Source organism: Kogia breviceps, chromosome 9 (assembly GCF_026419965.1).
Source record: "Kogia breviceps isolate mKogBre1 chromosome 9, mKogBre1 haplotype 1, whole genome shotgun sequence".
NCBI classification, from domain to species: Eukaryota; Metazoa; Chordata; class Mammalia; order Artiodactyla; family Physeteridae; genus Kogia; species Kogia breviceps.
In genome coordinates, this window is record NC_081318.1 from 44094636 (window position 1) to 44113044 (window position 18409).

The 18409-nt window shown below is 31.8% G+C and overlaps 1 protein-coding gene and 1 non-coding gene across 6 annotated transcripts in view; both read right to left on the reverse strand.

Moving 5' to 3' along the window:
- The window catches only part of BBS9 (Bardet-Biedl syndrome 9), a 446549-nt gene that overhangs the window by 303332 nt on the left and 124808 nt on the right, over nucleotides 1–18409 (reverse strand). For all 5 annotated transcript variants that reach the window (XR_010842160.1, XM_067042365.1, XM_059074636.2 and 2 more), the window contains one exon: nucleotides 18132–18261. Coding sequence is in view for 4 of the 5 variants with exons in the window: in XM_067042365.1 (XP_066898466.1) it covers nucleotides 18132–18261 (130 nt within the window). In the remaining variant the exon portion in view is untranslated. The remainder of the gene's footprint in view (nucleotides 1–18131; nucleotides 18262–18409) is intronic.
- LOC131763103 (U6atac minor spliceosomal RNA) lies at nucleotides 2305–2436 on the reverse strand. The gene has a single exon (XR_009337504.1). It is a non-coding gene; the product is annotated as a U6atac minor spliceosomal RNA (small nuclear RNA).

An 18409-nucleotide genomic window follows, 5' to 3' on the forward strand; every position in this document is an offset into this window, starting at 1 on the left:
TTTCAAATATTCAATATGCCCACTCAGGTGGTACCTAAATAAAAGACTAAGTAAAAGTTTATACTGGTCTCATTCTAACAATAGACATATTAAGTTATTTCCATCTACAGCAAACTCTACTTAGGAAAGAAGAGACTATTTGAAAAAGCTTAGACAAAATAAATGTATCATCAAGAAAATCCTTTGAAATAAAGCACAGAGTATCACAGAATAGCTTTCTTTTTTTATTATGCCATTTACATAGATGAACACTAAAAGCAACCATTTGAGTTTCTAGATGAATAGGTAGTTACCTAGAAAATCAAATTTTGCTTCATGAATATAAATTCATTTTTAATGTTCATCACGTTTAGGCTTTTTTAAAACAAGCATGACTATGATAACATAAAAGCTTCTAAATGTGATTTACTTAGGAAGGACATAACTCTAAGGTATCACATTAAAGTTGCCACTTACAGCTCGGGTATCCAGCAGCTAAAAGGGTCAGTTGTATTACTAAAAGTGAGAGGGCAGATGCTGCCTATTAATGCCCACTGCCTTAAATCAATAGCAGCCTCCAGCCAAGGCCTCCTTCTCCCTCCCCTCTCCAGAAAGCCACACACATCCCACCAAATGTGAAGGGGAGGAAAGATAAAAATGTGAATACGTACATACATATATACATACATACATACATGAAAGTGTTTTGTGTGTGGGAGGGGAGGGGATTGCTGTTGATGACAATAGTAAACCTCTCCAAATGGAAAGATATTTAGAAGTAGTCTTACTGCTACTAGCTGGCCAGATCAAAGTTAAACAGCCTCGTATAATACAGAATAAATAATTCACCTGTAGTGGCTTCTAAAAATATATATATTAAACTAAGATTCACAGTCTGATGCTTCTGTGCTTTTAGTTCATAGGTTTCAGGCCACTCAGAAAGAAAGGGAGAAAATGTCTTTAATACCCCCACCCAACATCAGGGCAATGTAACTCATGCTCCACTGAGAAATGAAGTAGCATAAAAATATTTCTAGCAGTTATATTGAAGCCACACATAAAAGTTTGTTCAATCTCTTCATATAGGAAAAAACTTAAGTCTCCCAGAAACAGAAGGTGATGTATTTAACAGAGAATAAAAGAAGCTATTGGGGGGGGATTAAGTACATTATTCATTAATAATTACATAAATTAGAAGCATATGAATAACAATGGCCCAGTGCTCTACAGACATAGGTTTCTATCTATTGGTTAAACAAGACACAATATTATTTAAACACACAGAAAAGAGAAAATGGAAAAAAACATAGATAATACACTGCACTCAGTCTTTGCTGTCCTACAAGACAGTTAATTTTATTGTAAATTTTCTTTACTTAATACTGTTTCCTAGATATTATGTGACCTCAAGAAACAATATTTCAGGGGTTTCCCTGGCAGTCCAGTGGTTAACACTCCGTTCTTCCATTGCAGGGGGTGAGGGTTCGATCCCTGGTTGGGGAACTAAGATCCCACATGCCATGCAACATGGCCAAAAAAATAAAAAATAAAAATAATAAACAATATTTCAATAGAAACAATAGAAGTTTGCATTATAAGGTATGAAGTTGTTCAGTGCCTAGGTAGAAATATACTCTGACCTAAGTTGACTCATCTCCTCTCTCGTGACAAATTACAGATCCCCTTTTTCTTTTGCCTATGAGTCCTTTGCTTGCCTATTTCATCATTGGATGAAAAAAGTCAAAAGGTACAAACTTCCAGTTATAAGATAAATAAGTATTGCAGATGTAATGTACAACAAGACAAATATAATGAACACTGCTCTATGTTTCATATGAAAGTTGTTAAGAGAGTAAATCCTAAGAATTGTCATCACAAGAAAAAAATGTTCTATTTCTTTAATTTTGTATGCATATAAGATGATGGATATTCACTAAACTTATTGTGATAATCATTTCATGATAGATGTGAGTCAAATCATTATGCTATACACCTTAAACTTATACAATGCTCTATGTCAATTATATCTCAAGAAAACTGGAAGAAAAAATTTAAAAACTCAATGAACACTTACAGTGGGTGAATTTAATTATATGTAAATTATACCTCAATAAAGTTGAATTTTTTTAAAGAAAAAAAAACCTGAGGTTTCTCCCAAAGAGCATCAGAGTGTTGTGTAATTTCTGATTATCAAAAAATTTTTGCTGGTATAACCCGTTCTATTTTCACTCTCTTATAATTATATATTTCAAGTGGCCAGTCCTGATACATATGTATATGAGTTTGATAAGAATATAAAATACTTCCATGTAAAATATGTAAGAGAAAGAAATTTTGACATAATCCATTAGAAGATAATTAGATATGCTTTCTTAACCATATGCGTGTTGTTAGGCCCGAAGGCCTCTTCCATCTTTGTCAAGGGGAGTGCTAACCTTCTCTCCTTTCATACAACACTAAATATGCTTTCTATGAAGTGGTATGAGACACTTTGTACATAAAAATACATGAACTCATGACTGCTGGCATAAAATAAAGTCAATGCCAATAAAAACATAATTCTTTTAAAATTTCTTTTCTACAACCTAAAGTTAACAGTATATGCATACTCATTAGCATAATAAATAACTATGCATATAAGGAATTCAAATCGCAATTATGCCCTTCATGAAATATGGATCTAAGACTCTTCATGAGTTATTCATCTATGTGTGACAGAATAAAAAAGATTAATAAAATGTTTGACCTGAACAAACAAATAAATGTTCCATAAACAAATTCCCATCATCCACAGAAGAGAAGACAGGATTACTGAGACTAAATTAAATTCCCACAAAATTGAAAACACTTTTTTCAGGCCACAGTTTTAATCCACTCCTATAACAAATGCATTATGGTCAAAAAAAATTTTTTAAGCAGCCTAACTAAATACTTTTTTAAATTTCCCATAGGCAAAGTGTTCAGGCTGTGAAGCAGTATGCCTTTTTTTTTTTGCGGTACGTGGGCCTCTCACTGCTGCAGCCTCTCTCGTTGCAGAGCACAGGCTCTGGACATGCAGGCTCAGCGGCCTTGGCCCACAGGCCCAGCTGCTCCACAACACATGGGATCTTCCCAGATCAGGGCACGAACCCATGTCCCCTGCATCAGCAGGCGGACTCTCAACCACTGCGCCACCAGGGAAGCCCAGCAGTATGCCTTTGACCCTTCTGAGTCACTTATTTTCAATTACTTCATTAATCCCTTCGGTCAGTCAGTCATTCAACCAACATTCATTGAATACCAACTGCCATGCTTGAAGAAACTGAACAAGGTGGTCCCTATGTGAAAAGAAGAAATGCTCATTCTTTTTTTTTCAGTTTTATTGAAGTATAATTGACAAATAAAATTGTATATATTTAAAGTATACAGTGGGATGATCTGACATACATACACTTCATGAAATGATTATCACAACCAGATTTAACACATACATCACCTTACATGGTTGCCATTGTGTGTGGTGGGGGGATAGGAATGCTTAAGGTCTACTCTCTTGGCAAATTTCAAGTATACAACACAGTATTATTAACTATAGTCACCATGCTATACATTAGATCCCCAGAGCTGATTAATCTTATAACTGAAGCCTTGTGCCATTTGACCAGAATCTCTCAATCTCCCTCACCCCTAATAACCACTATTCTAGTCTCTGAGATGCCCATTCTGTAAGCCAACTCCCCAGAGAAAAATCTCAGCTGGAGAAGGTATTCTCTCCAGACTTGAAACTAAAGTGTCCCTAAAGACTACACATCACAGGACCCCAGTCCTGGCCACAGAAAGAGCCTAGATTGGGGAGCTAAGACCTATTAGAATTCACACTGGAAGACAAATGACTTGTTTCTGTGCTACATGGCATTCTGAATGAAACTCACCTAATACTGTTATTCAGTTTAGCTTGTTTTTAAGAAACCAAACATTGTAGACTCACTGGGCTTCTAGGAACTAGTGAATTTCACTACATACTTGAGTATCACTTGGGAGGTTCAAATGGCTTAAAGATGAGTCTGCCAAAACTCGAGGTACTGTATTAATTCATTTTCATATTGCTAAAGGTAAAGCAATACTTCTAGTTAAAATTGGATTTCCTGAACTCAAATGTGACATAATCTTGAAAGACTTTTTCAAAATAAAATATCAGTTCTCATGAAATATATACAAGCTGGAAGAAAGATATGTATTGGGGGGGAATAACACAAGAAAGGTGACAAGAAAAGGTGCAATTCCTTAAAAGCAACACATAACTATTGCTTGATTTTTCTAAAGTATTTTTAAATTACAGCACTTAAAAATGGGCAAAAGTAACCTAGACAAGAATTATTCTAATTTTAATAAAACTTCATTTAATTTTTCATAAAGACTAGTTTTTAGATATAAGTAATTAAGGAGTAAAAAAGGAAAGAATTAAGATGAATAATCAATCCAAAGTTACTCTAAGGATATGAATTTGTTGATTAAGAGTAAAGAATTCACTATCTAAATTCTATTCTAGCAAACACAAATTCTGTTTGATAAAAGTTGCAAAAAAGCAACACATAAAATTTATGAGATCTGCCTTTAGGCAGATACCAATAAATAAAAATTATTTTATAATATTTTATGTTATTTAAATAGTAATTTATTTTGCTTAACTTTTTTAAACTACAAAGTTATATATTTGCTGGACTGAAACTGGCACAAATAATTATTATTATAACTATTTTATTTAAAGTAATTTTTCTGTAGAAAACAGTAACACATATCCATTTCTGGCAAAGACTAATAGTCTGGGGGAAAAAGAAATAAAACAAAAGCATAGGTTTAGTGGATCACATACACTATATCATTTACTTAAAAAGTACTTCATTTCAATGATACATAAAGAAGTCCCTATGTTTAATTCTAAATCATGAAAATTTTTCTACACCACCTCAAATAAGGGAAATTTGTTCTAATCTTAGAGTACATCATTCCTGGGCATTACTTCTATCATACCACTACGCCACACACACCAAAAAATAAAAAATAAAATAGAAAATCTTTCAACAAACTATAACTTTGATTCTTGTAATCTTCTTTCCATAAAACTATGCAATACGTTCTAAATTTTGCCATTTTTATATGGTGATGCTTTAATGGTTGCAGTAGTTGTGGTGATGTCAGTTACACTAAAGAACAACAGATGGGCTGGAGGGAAGAACAAAGCATTTCCTACCATCTGGAAGCCTGTAGAAATTTTAAAAAGCAGCAAGATAACTTTTTTATCTCCATCCGCCCATTACTCCCAATGTGATTGTGTTTTAATTTTTCATATTTTTCTGCTAAACTTTAAGTACTCTGAATATTGTTTCCATAGACACTGTTCCTGCTGCTTGATCACTCACACACTAGCTCCATGCTGCATTCACACAGTATGGGCACAGCTGAGGCTTTGCAAAGTAGATAATGTTTTTTTCCAACTACAGATCTTGAAAGATGTCATATATGCTTTCTCCATCATTAACAAAGTTCTTTTAAAAGAAGGGAAATGTCGAATTTTTATACTCCTAAATGTTCAGAGTTATTGCAAAATTCATTGCTAAAGGTAAATTGTTATATGGTCCAAATCAGAATAATTTTCCTTCCAAGAAAAAGTTTTAAATGTTCAATTAATATGAACTGTTCCTACTCATTTGAAATACGAAGGTAACAGATGGGATAAGAAGAGGAGAGAAATTTGCTGTTGGAAATAAGTGTAAGTGAGAGATAAAAGGTATTATTTTATTCATTGTATTTTGATAACTGAATACTAGTAATTTCTAATTTACAAACCATAACTTTTCTTTTAAATAAAAAGAAAAAGGAATAATTTTCTACAACACTGTTCTTCTTAATTAAAATAATCATTTACCTTTCACTTTTTATTCATTCCAAAATATTTATATCTATATTAATACATCTAAACTGTTTTAGATTTAAATGAAAGAGCCTTGGCAGCATCATTGTTTTTCCAAAGACTGAAGGTGATTTTTAGAATACCTTAGGCTTCCTAAACGTTATTTAAAGAACATATCCAGATTCTTCCACCCCTCAGTCCCACACTCCAAAAGTAATCACTTTTGTTTTAGGCTTCTACCTTTTGGTTTTTCAAATATGTATCATTTTAATTTCAAACAATATACTGTCATTAGATTGAATATCGGATAGCACTAATATGAAAGGGAAATAATTGTTCTGCAGAAAAGAAAGGTATGAGAGTTTTTTAGTAGAAACAGAAAGAGTTGGGACTTTGGCTTCTAGTAGCATGGTAGACTAAATACTCTGAAGGGTCGTATCACTTTCTGCTTTTCTATGTTGGAACATTAACCCATTTATGCTATAATTAGCTCTTTACAAGTTTGATTATGAGCTCCGGTATATTATTGATCTTTCTATGCCTCAGTTTTATCACCTATAAAATGGGAATGGTAATAATAATAGTAGCAATTCTTAGAAGAATTAAATAAATTACTATGTATAAAGCACTTAGAATACTGCCTGGTGCATAGTAAGTGAAATAAATATTAGTTATTATTATCATATGGACTCTTGGAACAGTGTTATGGTAAAAGAACACATTACTAATTAGACAATCAATGTATGCTCTAAAACATCTTCATAATATGTAATACATGCTATCTACAAATATTAAAATACTCTCACTCTAAAAACCTTGGAAAATTAAAGATGACTTTTTGATGACCTACAAGGGGAAAAAAGTATAATAAATCTTTCCTTCTGCACTAAGCAAAGTTTTCACATAGCCAAGGCTTATCAAGATTTGAACATAAGTCCTAATTAGAACATATGTTCTACATTAATGAATTAATGTTCAATAATGGCATTCTGTCACCTACTCAATTAAAACAAAAACACTTTAACTTTGAATTAGTACAGTTTTCTCTATAGTTTTAAATATTACACACTCAAAACATATTATATGGGCATCTGAATCTTTCTTTTTTTAGCATATCAATAAAGCAGGTAGTAACTGTTTCTATTTTACACTTATTTCAAATAGTAAACTGCATTTCAGTGAACAAAAGTTAGTAGACTTTATCTACAGGCAGGAAAACCACTAAATACAGATCCCCATTTTAGAATATGTGGGAACCCTCCTATCTATTCAGTGATAGATTCTGTGTGTCACAGAGGTCAGATAATTGAGAGATAAAGCCCTATTTTAGCAGGCAAAATTTCATTTCCTTACCAGTTTCAAGTTAAAGTTATAAAGAGGACTTAAATGATAACATGATTGCTTGACTATATTATATTTTTCAACCCCTTTTTTTGGTAATTTTATTTAGTATTCCAGTCTCTTGAAATGAAGTAATGCATCATCACTCTCCCCAATCTGTTTTTTAAAGATGTAGGGAGTTAGTGAAGATTTCTAAACTATTAAACACTTCAGAAGTTTTGAATGAGTTACTAATGTAGTTCTTTTTAGACTTTAAGAGCCTAATGATACAACGATGCCAGTACACACCAGGCAATAAATATGTACTGCTGTATTCTTGTATTTCCTTTCAGATAACAGTTGATTCCAATTTTAAGGCATCCAACTTTAGCTCATAGAGTAAGATTTATATATTTACATACACCCTTTTTTTATTTTGGCAATATCCCAGATATGCACTCCAATGCTAGTTCAAAAGTATAGACCATATACTGGTTAACAAGTTAAAAGAACTAAGTTCATTAAAAGTTCCAAAGTTATTAGTAGCAGAATATAACCTAATATTACCCCCAAAAAAACTTTGTTTCTCTTTTATATTCTCCAGTAAGCAACTTAGAAAATGTAACTTTTTTTATCTTGGAAATATAAGTATTTTTAAATAATTTATAAATAAATTTAAAGCCTCATTCTATCTTTGAAACCAGAGTATTTTAAGTGAGGAGGGAAAACGTAAAATTATATATGTCTAAGAAAGATGCATGTATTTACAAGAAAGATGAAAGCAAAGTCACCAACCTGATACAGATAATCTGCAAGACCAAAGGGCCAAGGAGCTATGCATTTATTAAAAGACAAAACTCACCCTAACTAGTGAAAAGCAAAACACTTTTCTGCTGCTACCACTCTATTGAACAACTAACTCCTCTGCCAGCCCCCTCATCCACTATGAAATTAACTCTCATATCAGTATGGGACAGAGAATCAGAAACCAAAACACAAGGCTTTTCCATATAGATTATTTTCTTTGAGACTGAGCACTTCCTTTTAAGAGAAGTTCACAGCCTCAATGACAGTATGTCTAAAGAAATTTTGCAGTGGAAATACATGGTAATAAGATGAATTCTACCATTAAAACATTTAATTTATAAAACACAAAAGAAAAAACTCAACTAGCATTCTAAGTGCAAGTCCTTATCTTTGGCTGTAGAGTGTTTCTAAAACCTCTGGCAGACAAATTAAACAGATTTGCTATGGAATGTACCAAAGTCAAACAATCTGCAACTGTAATTACTATTAAACTTTTCATGAGAATGGAGGATGCTGTGTTTTACATTACTACATAAAAAATAAAATGATAATGAAAACATGAGACCACAGCAAAAGATTTCTAACTTCCATAAGGAAAGTTTTTCTAAGGATTATAACATCAACTGATAAATAACAATAAAGACATGGCTTTTTAATTTATTTATAAGATTACTGCAAGTCTTTTCCATGTGAATAAAATACTTATCGAAGGAGCAATACTACAGTTCATAAAGCAGCATACTGATAGGCCATAGGTCAACCATGGTTTAGCTACATGGTTATAAGGACTTTACAAGCACAATTCTTGTTCAAATGATATAAAATCCAATCAACATAAAATCTAGAAATCACCTCTTTAAAGACCTTGACCATACACAACAGAAATACTGTATATGCATACAAGTAATGATGACCATCAAAAGTAAAGCAATTCATTTTACTCCCAAAATGCTTCAACAGAATTGACATAAACAATTTGTCTAAATCATGGTTACTGAGGTATCAACAATAAGAGAAAGAGAAAAACTACCAAATACGATAAATTCTGTTCTTCTTTCCCCCATATCTCCTTACATTAAGTTATAATCTATTGTGTTACACTAGCAGGCCTACCATGTCCCAAACTGAAACTCCCCTTTTCTGATAGGGGTTCTCTTGCCCTATTTATATTTATTTATCACATAATATATTATATAATATTAATATTTCTGGTTAATAACCCAATTATCATCTTATGCCACTTAAGTCTCAATGGGTTTCTTTAAAACTGATTTATCACTATTAATACAGAAAAGATATTTTTTACTTCCCAAATAAAAGGAAAAAGCAAAGCAAAACAAAACAAAAAGTAAACAAGCATATAAAAAATAGGGGAAGGAATTAGACTTCTCAGGAAAAACTAATAGTGAAAACACTGAAAATCAGTAAGCTTCATCACAGTAAAATGAGCTAAATTAAGCTTAATTTAATTACAATGCCAAAAGCACCAATTACAATCAACTACAAAATTTCTAAAAATCACCAAAAGAATACAAATGCTACATTATGGTGAGGAAAATGGAAGGTTAGGAAAACAATCAAATTAATGTCAAAACCCACTATGTTAAACTTTATGAGGGTATGCAAATTCTTTCAATTGATCTAGAATTCATCTATAATGAACACTGCACGAAACAAGACCAAATATGAACCAGTCAGAAGGTACAGTGGGATACCCAGTTACTAAAGACAGTGATATATTCTGTGTAAAATTAAGAGCCCAGTCACATTTCAAGGACCATATCTTTCTAAAAAGGTTGCCATTTTATTTTTTAATTTTTTTCCCAAAAAACTCACTATTCTGCTCAATCTCTAGCCTGAACCAAAATTATTTTTGGAAATTAAATGATAGTTCAGAATTGGAAAAAAGCCAATTTCTCCAAAAGAATCCTTAAATTCAGTAGTATTCAAATCTAATTTCCAACTAGATTTTTCTCTGCAATTTAATGATATGATCCTAAGGCTCTTCTGAAATGTTCAATTCAATATGGCAACAGTCCTCATGCAGTCTCTCCAATAACTAACTAAAATGGCCATGCAGGAGCTGAAAGAGACAAAGACACAGACATGAAATTATTGGAAAAAGGGAGGAAAGTGTAGAAAACAATCCCATAAACTGTAAATTCAGAACCTAAAAGAAATTTAGACTAATTATCAGGTAGATAAAGCCAAAACGCAGCTTTAGCTTATGCCACACCCCCGCTTCACTTCATAGAGACCAACTGAACAAAGGTAGGAGGATGTTTTATTCTTCTTCCCTAATCTCAACACCTACCCTAATCTAGTTCAGAAACCCAGGTTCCACAGGAACCATAAAACTATGCTGACATCTTTTACTACTCAAACCTGACCTATTATGGAAGCAAGGTATTTTATCCCTACCCATCGGAACCTTTCCCACTTCTGCCACTGCCCTTGGCCTCTCTACACTATCTATATCTACACAGAGGTAACAAATTCTATAAAACAACTGGCTAAGTAAAGGACAGAAATTAATAGTAACATATTATATACTCAGAGATAGAATCCCAAAATAAACACTAAAAACAGGTTTCAAAGTAAGACATACCTGGCACAAGTACATCATGGGAATTATAGCCTGCCATGTACTACACTGGTTAATAATACCAAAGATGCAGGAGGAGGGAGGCATGCAGAAGGGAGAAAGATATCACTTCAGTAGGCTAAAAAAATCTCCAATGGTAGACATAGAAAATGCTGTGGAAGCACTGATACAGAACACAAAATTCAGACACTCTCCCAGAAAACTGACAGAAAAATGACAAAGAGATAAAAATTATGAGGAAGAACATAGTGGACATGGGGAACAGAAAATAAATAGCCAATCAAGCAATATTCATTTCCCTGAAGGATGGACTATATGAAACAGAACTGAAAGAATAATCAAACATACAATATAAGGAAGCTTTCTTCAGCAGACAAACAAATAGTCTAAACAGATTAAATCCACCACGTTCCCAACTAAATCAAGGAAAACAATATCATACAAATATATAGTGACAAATGTGGCATTTACAGAAAAAAAATGAAAAACATTCTTCAAGCAACCACACACAAAGAACTAGTTACTTACAACACAACAAAAATCAAGTTTTCCATAATTCTCTCCCCAGCAACAATAAACATCAACTGATAAAAAAAAAAAATTACTTCCAGCCAAAGATAGCGCAGCAAAACTCCTCAAAACTCACCAAAAAATAGCAGAAAGTATGACAATAACAACCAGTGCCCCCATCAAAAAAAAAAAAAGGGAAATTGAACAAGGATATCACTACAGTCACAATCAGCAAATTTTGAGGACTAACATCTTATTTACTTTTTTTATTGAAGTATAGTTGATTTACAATGTTCTAGGTATACAGCAAAGTGATTCAGTTATACACATATATATATATATTTATGTCTATTCTTTTTCAAATTCTTTTCCATTATTGACTATTACAAGCTATTAAATAGAGTTCCCTGTGCTATACAGTAGGTCCTGGTTGTTTATCTATTTTATTGAGGCTGAACATTTTAAATTCTGTACTGTAGTAAGATAGGATGCCAAGAGCTGACACATGCTTCTCAGACCTCAAGCATAGAGGTATACAGAGTCAGGCCCTAGACTAACATAATGAAATCTAAGGGTACAGGTGGGATCCAGGAAATGGAATATAGAAAACCACAGTATGATAACCAACAAGGACCTACTGAATAGCATACGGAACTTTACTCAATATCTTGTAATGGGCGGGGGTGGTGGTGGTGGGATGAATTGGGAGATTGGGATTGACATATATACACTAATATGTATAAAATAGATAACTAATAAGAACCTGCTGTATAAAAAAATAAATAAAATAAAATTCAAAAAATCTTTTAATAACCTATAATGGAAACAAATCTTTAAAAAGAATATATATAAAATATATATAATATACATATATATAACTGAATCACTTTTCCTTATACCTGAAACTAACACAACATTGTAAATCAACTATATTTCAATAAAAATTTTTTAAAAAGAATAGAAAGATACAGTAGAAGTATAAGATGCATTTATCAATCAGCTAGCTTCCTAACCAATGAAGATAAGAGGACAAGCAGCAGCCACTGATTTTTAACACCAACAGCCTGAGACTGGAGACACAGGGGGACTTCTGTTAGACTCATCCACCTCTTAAACCCTGAAAACTGAGGGAGATGGACCACCAGGGCAACGGAGAAATTAAACACAATGAGTAGGTAAAAGACTCAGGTGGTCCGAGTTCATTACTCTCTCCCATCACTTCCCACATGATTCTTAAGTAAATTGATGCCATCATTTTTAAAATGAGCAAAAATTGCAAAGTAATGAACAGAGGACCTTTGTGTAGAAATTGCAAATAAAGTAAAAGAGATAGAGATGAGGGAGATTGGAACATAAGCAAAAAGCAGAAAATATCCATAGCAAGAACTTCCTAGGGAAATAAATGAAGAAATCAGACAAACAGCTACTATTGTATCAATGAAATGAAAGAAACATAATTTTTTCTTTGTTTGAAAAGCACAACACAAACTGGAGGGATGAAAGCCACATTAGGAGCAATAACAAGAAAAAAAAAATACAATAAAAACAAAGATAAGAGCATGGTAGACAGACATGGATAAAAATCACACAAATCAAAATAGAAAAAAATTGACAATTAATGAGGTGATGCTAGATTTGGAAGACAATTTAAGCTTAATATATTTATAATAATGATATTGATTAAGAAAACTGAACTGGTAGACCAGAACCAATATTTAAAGGTATTATGGAAGAAAATTTTTCTGAAATGAACAAAAACTTGAATCTATCAAATCTCACCTTGTTCTAGAACAAACTCATACATACAAAATTAATCAACTGATGATACTGCTAGTGAATTTACAGTCTTTTAAGGATTTAAAAAAATAAGATATGAGCATCCAGGAAGAAAAAGCAATTCATTCAATAAGAAGTTTTAAGAAAAGTTCAGCCAGCCTCAGACTTTACCACAGTAACTATCAACACCAAATGGAAGTTCCAAAATTCTGGGGGAAGCTAAGATAACCTTCAAGTATAAAAGCAATAAACAATTCTCAAGATTGCAAGAAGACTTATAAGGCTTTCCTCAAATCTACTGGATGACTGAATTCAACTACCCGAGAAGTAAATCAAGATAATTCAGGAACGGTAAAAGAACTGGTGGTGAGCTTTGAGAGGATAGAATAAAGGACTAAAAATAGTGATTACTAAAATGTATGTAAATGTTTTAAACTTTGACAAAATAAATAATAGTAAGATACCAACAATGTCAGAACTTGGTAAGAAGAGAGGAAGAAGAAAGCATAAGTTGCTGTTTTCCTTATCTTTTATAACAGGAGTCAATGGACACTGCCAAAAGTTGAAATACCACTTTATTTCAAAAATTGAAAATATCAACCTTTTATTTTTTTTCTATAGTTAGAGGGGTCTTTTAGAAACTGAAATACATTGTTGTGAATAAATATCTATGTAAAATTCATTTATCCCTTCCATTTTATCTATTTCTTTTTTCTCTTAGAACATAAAATAAACTTATATATAAAAACATATGATTCTGCTTTGTAAATTTTATCCTGTGCCTAATTGGCATATCTGTAGACAAAAATATCAGGCTTGATGTTTAACAGGTGCTAACAAATGTCAATTCTGGATGGTAAGATTGAGGTAACTTTAAATAATGCTTGAGTTTTATCTTTTTTTTTTTTCCAGCCATGCCATGTGGCTTACAGGATCTTAGTTCCCTGACCAGGGATCGAACCCAGGCCCACAGCAGTATGATAAAAATTTATCATTGTACAATATTTTTCTGTCATGTATTTTTATCAGCTATAAATTATTATTGTAAACTATTCTAATGCTTTTTTCAAGAATGTTTCTAAAATTTGCATTCACTTTTTATCTAGGCAATAAATACAGTGATTTTAATGTATTTTTCTATATCTGTTAAAGATTGTGAATCTTTTTATATCATGAATTATAATTTTTTAACTTATTAATTGTGCTTCAGCCCTCAGTAGGCTGATTTAATGTTCCCCAGAATGGTATAGGGTGTTATAGTGTATGGTAAAATAAAGAAAAGAGATATGTATGTGTATGTAACATCTAATACATGGAAGAATTCCAAGTGCAAAGAAACCACAACTCACATACAAGAAATGGAAACCAAAGAAAATAGTATAAAAAGTAGAGAATACCAAAGAAGCTGAAAATTGACAAAATACATGGAATGTAACAATTTTAAATGGGTTGAAAAAGCCAATCAAATTCTTTTTATAAGAAATACACCCAAAATAAAGTTACAGGTTAAAAAAGCATAGACAATAGCATACCAATAATTAATAACAAAGTGAACTCAAAGCAAACAAAACAAAACAAAGAAGTAAGAAAACATTAAATGAAAGGTCATTAAATAAAGGTCACTTTATACTGGCAAAATTTTTTAAACTAACCAAAAAAATAAAATAACTATCATAAACATAAGTTGAATAATTAGAACTAGAATATATAAATCAAAAATACTTAGATATTCAACAAAAAATTGACAGAAAAATATAGTAATGAAAGACAAACATTCCACTGCTGATTAATAGATTAACAGAGGAAAATATCAATAAGAATTCACAAGCTCTGAAAATCATAATTTATGCTATACCCTACTTCCAAGAATATTTACAAATATTATTGGGAATATTAAGCCACAAAAGGAAACCCTTAAAATATAACATAGCAGAAAGTGTATATATAGGCCAACATTCTCTTTCTACAAAGCACAAAGGAAAAAAAAAAGACAAATTAACAGCAAATGTTAAACTAAAAAGAAAGAAAAAGTCACTTTGAAATTTAAAAACTCTCCTAATAAATGTCTTCAAAGAAACAATATTCTTCCATATATGAGTCTCAATTTTTTCATATTTAAAAAAAACATTAAAAGCTCTTATGAGGTCTTTCTAGCCACCCCTCACCCTGACACACACAAACCACAATGATTTTCATGTATCTACCGAGCATATACCATATGTTCAGCTTTCTGACTGATTATTCAATGTGATATGCAAAAGTAGAACAGGTCCTTACATTAAAACAATGTATGATCAAATTGGGGAGTTAGAAAAAGCAAAGAACAGTCACCAACATACTATAAATATTATAGAAATTCAAAGAAGGAGATCAGGGTAGAGAGGAAAGGCTTATTTATGTGACTTGTTAGGACTCAAAGATAGAAGAAATCTGAAAATCCAGAGAAGAAATGGGGAGAACATTCTGGTCAAGAATACTATATCAATGAAGACTAAAGAATAAAATATTAAATACTGACAGTTATAAAAATTTACTATAGTGACTATAGCCTAGGAAGAAAAACACCGTAGTCCTAGACCAAATTGTTTATACTAAAAAATGAGCTGTAACAAGATTTTTAAAGCACAAAGGCTGTGGCTGCCAGCTAAAGTTTGGAAAGGGTCCCATCACTTTGAATGTCCATTCAAATAGACTTCTACTTCTAGGTATATTTCATATCTCTAGAGAGAATAACGTTACCGATAAACAATGATCTTTATTTGCCGTTTGGGAAACTGACTATAGCAGAGGTAAGATACTCCACCAGGCTTCCATAGCTACTTTGTGCAATGAGAGGAAAACAGTAATAGCTAAGAATTTAAAGAACATTATCACATTCGGGCTCTTCTGATTCTGTAAACTGTATATTTATCTCACATTCCTATAGTCTAACACACAAAAATTAAAATAATAGACTAAAAAAATTCTAATCAAGAATGCCGTTTACCCTGAAAAGAAAGAAGGAAACCCAGACAGATTTAAAACTGGTTTGTAATAAACAAGGTAGAGAGGACTAGGACTGCCAACTAGGAGGGAGTGGGAGGAAATAAAGCATCGTAGTTTCTAAAGAAAATGCTGCTATTAAGTATAACTGCACCAACTTGATCCAAATCCAATATTTCTTATTCATTGAAAAGAAACATATTAAAATAGCAGCAATTTCCTTTACAAATAAACACATGCAGCCAAGGAAGCTTCTACCAAAAGAGTTTAACCCTAAAGGTAATAAAAAGCAGGAGTGACATTATTTCAGTGCTCTAACTTCAAATAATAACTTCTAAATACAAATAGGCTATAGTTAAGTCAGTAATAAATTTTTTTGATTCTACTAAAAGTTACAATGAAATTCTTTCAAACACTCTAATCCTATATTTTTATGTTAAAGTGCATAAAAATAAGAAAAATCTTCCAATGAATAATTAGAAATTATTGCTATATGTTAACTGTGGAAATCACTAATGGTAATATTTGCACTTATTTATAATTATGATCTTTAAGAGAAATAGGAAGTTTCACTTACAAGTACCTAAATTTAGGTGTGTCAGGCTAATTTTGAATATAAGTATCTTGCTGCACACTATATAGAAATTTGACTTTTTCTTCACGGTACTTTCAGTTACTATTTGTCCCTTAACTTGTAAGTTGCATCTGGACCAGAAACTATAAATTAACCATAAATATCTTCTGGCAAGCCATATCTCTGAGCTTCTCTATGAGTATGGTGACTCTTAAAATAGACATATCCCTTGTAAATAATATATCTGTAATATAAGTATTTCAACTAAATGATCTCAACACATTCTTTCTATCACTCTCCCATGCCCCACATACATACAAAAACCACAATAACTTTTTAGTATTTAAAGATACGGACTCCTGAGGGCCATGGAGACTCTAAGCCAAGATGGGCTGCATACCCACCAGTGTGAATCTGTTTTCTTGCACCTAAGCTATCACTTGGGGGGCCAAAGAGAACAGCTCTTGGATGGATATATGGATCGCTGCAAGAATTACTCTCCCAAAAGAGAATTACTTGACATTGCCCTGCTGCAAGATATTTTTCCTGTTCTAAATCCTTATAAGTAAATCTGATATAAAATGTCTGGTGAGTCTGAGTGTTTGGTTGAACTTAAAAGACCATCTGGTGGACTTTGCAAAAGCTAACTCAAATTTTTAAATTTTTCTTCAGATACAAAATAACTGTAATTTGTGTTAAGTGCACAGCAACTATAATTATAGTATAATAATTATAGAACTTTTTCATAAATATGAAAAGCTATTTCTTTTTAAAATATTCAATGTTTTTAAAACATTGTTTTTATTTTTCCAACATCTAAGCTTCAGATTAACCACTAATGCAAATATGAATACTTTCATTGAGCCTCAACAATAATACTCCACATTCAACCTCTTAAACTGGGGGAATTAGCCACATTGATCAGATACTATAGGCATCACTGAAGAATTCTACATACAGTTTTTAAATGTTCAATAAAATGATCTAAAAATAAGCAGAATTGAATAGATCTGGGAATACATGAAGCTTTATAGAAAGTTGTGTTTCTATACATTTATTGAGATTTTCAATTCCTAAACATAATCTGAGATGCTAAAGAGTTTGTCAAGATCTTGCCTCATATACTGACAAACTAGAAAAATTACACAGTTAGATATCTATTTCTCTCATTTTTGATAAATTTTGCAAAGTTAATGTTAACACACGAATTTTGTCTTTCATTTAAATGCAAAAAGGCTCTATTTAAAATCTAAACTGTCCTGAACACATAATCATTAGCAATTCTGCAAAGTTTGACATAATAAGTTCTGAAACAAATTTTGAAGTGTAACATTCTCACAGTCAACAATAAGTGATCTCTAAATGGGATCCATTAAGTGCTTGAAGAAATCCTTTTCTATTTTAAAGAAAATAATCTATCAGGTAAACTATTTTCTTGAAATCTTGAATTTATAAAGAATATCTTGTTAGAGATACTAGACAAAAATGATTAAAGGTACTAATTAAGGGTTTTTTATATCCTTCTTTACCGATAAAATTTATATATTTTTTTAATTTATATTTTAAATCATCTTCACTGCAGACATTCAATGTCACTTGTCATTTTTTAATAAAATCATTTGCCATAAGACTTCTAGTGAATTCCTTAAGATACTCTTTTAAAAAAACTGTTAAATTAAACCACTTACTGTAAACAGCCCACTCTTACTGCTACAGGAATGTGGGGAAGTTGAGTGGCCCACTTCAATGTCACGTCCTGATAAACATGCAACATGTTATTATGGTTTCCAATCAAAGTATTTATTGTTCCTTCAGAAACTATGGGTTGAAGATAGAGAAAGAGAATAATAAGAAAACAATCATTTCCAACAGTATATTATATCCCTTTTAGAGGATTTATGATAAAAATTAATTCTAATGTCATGACTTAATGCATAAAGATTTTTAAGTAATAAAACATTATTTT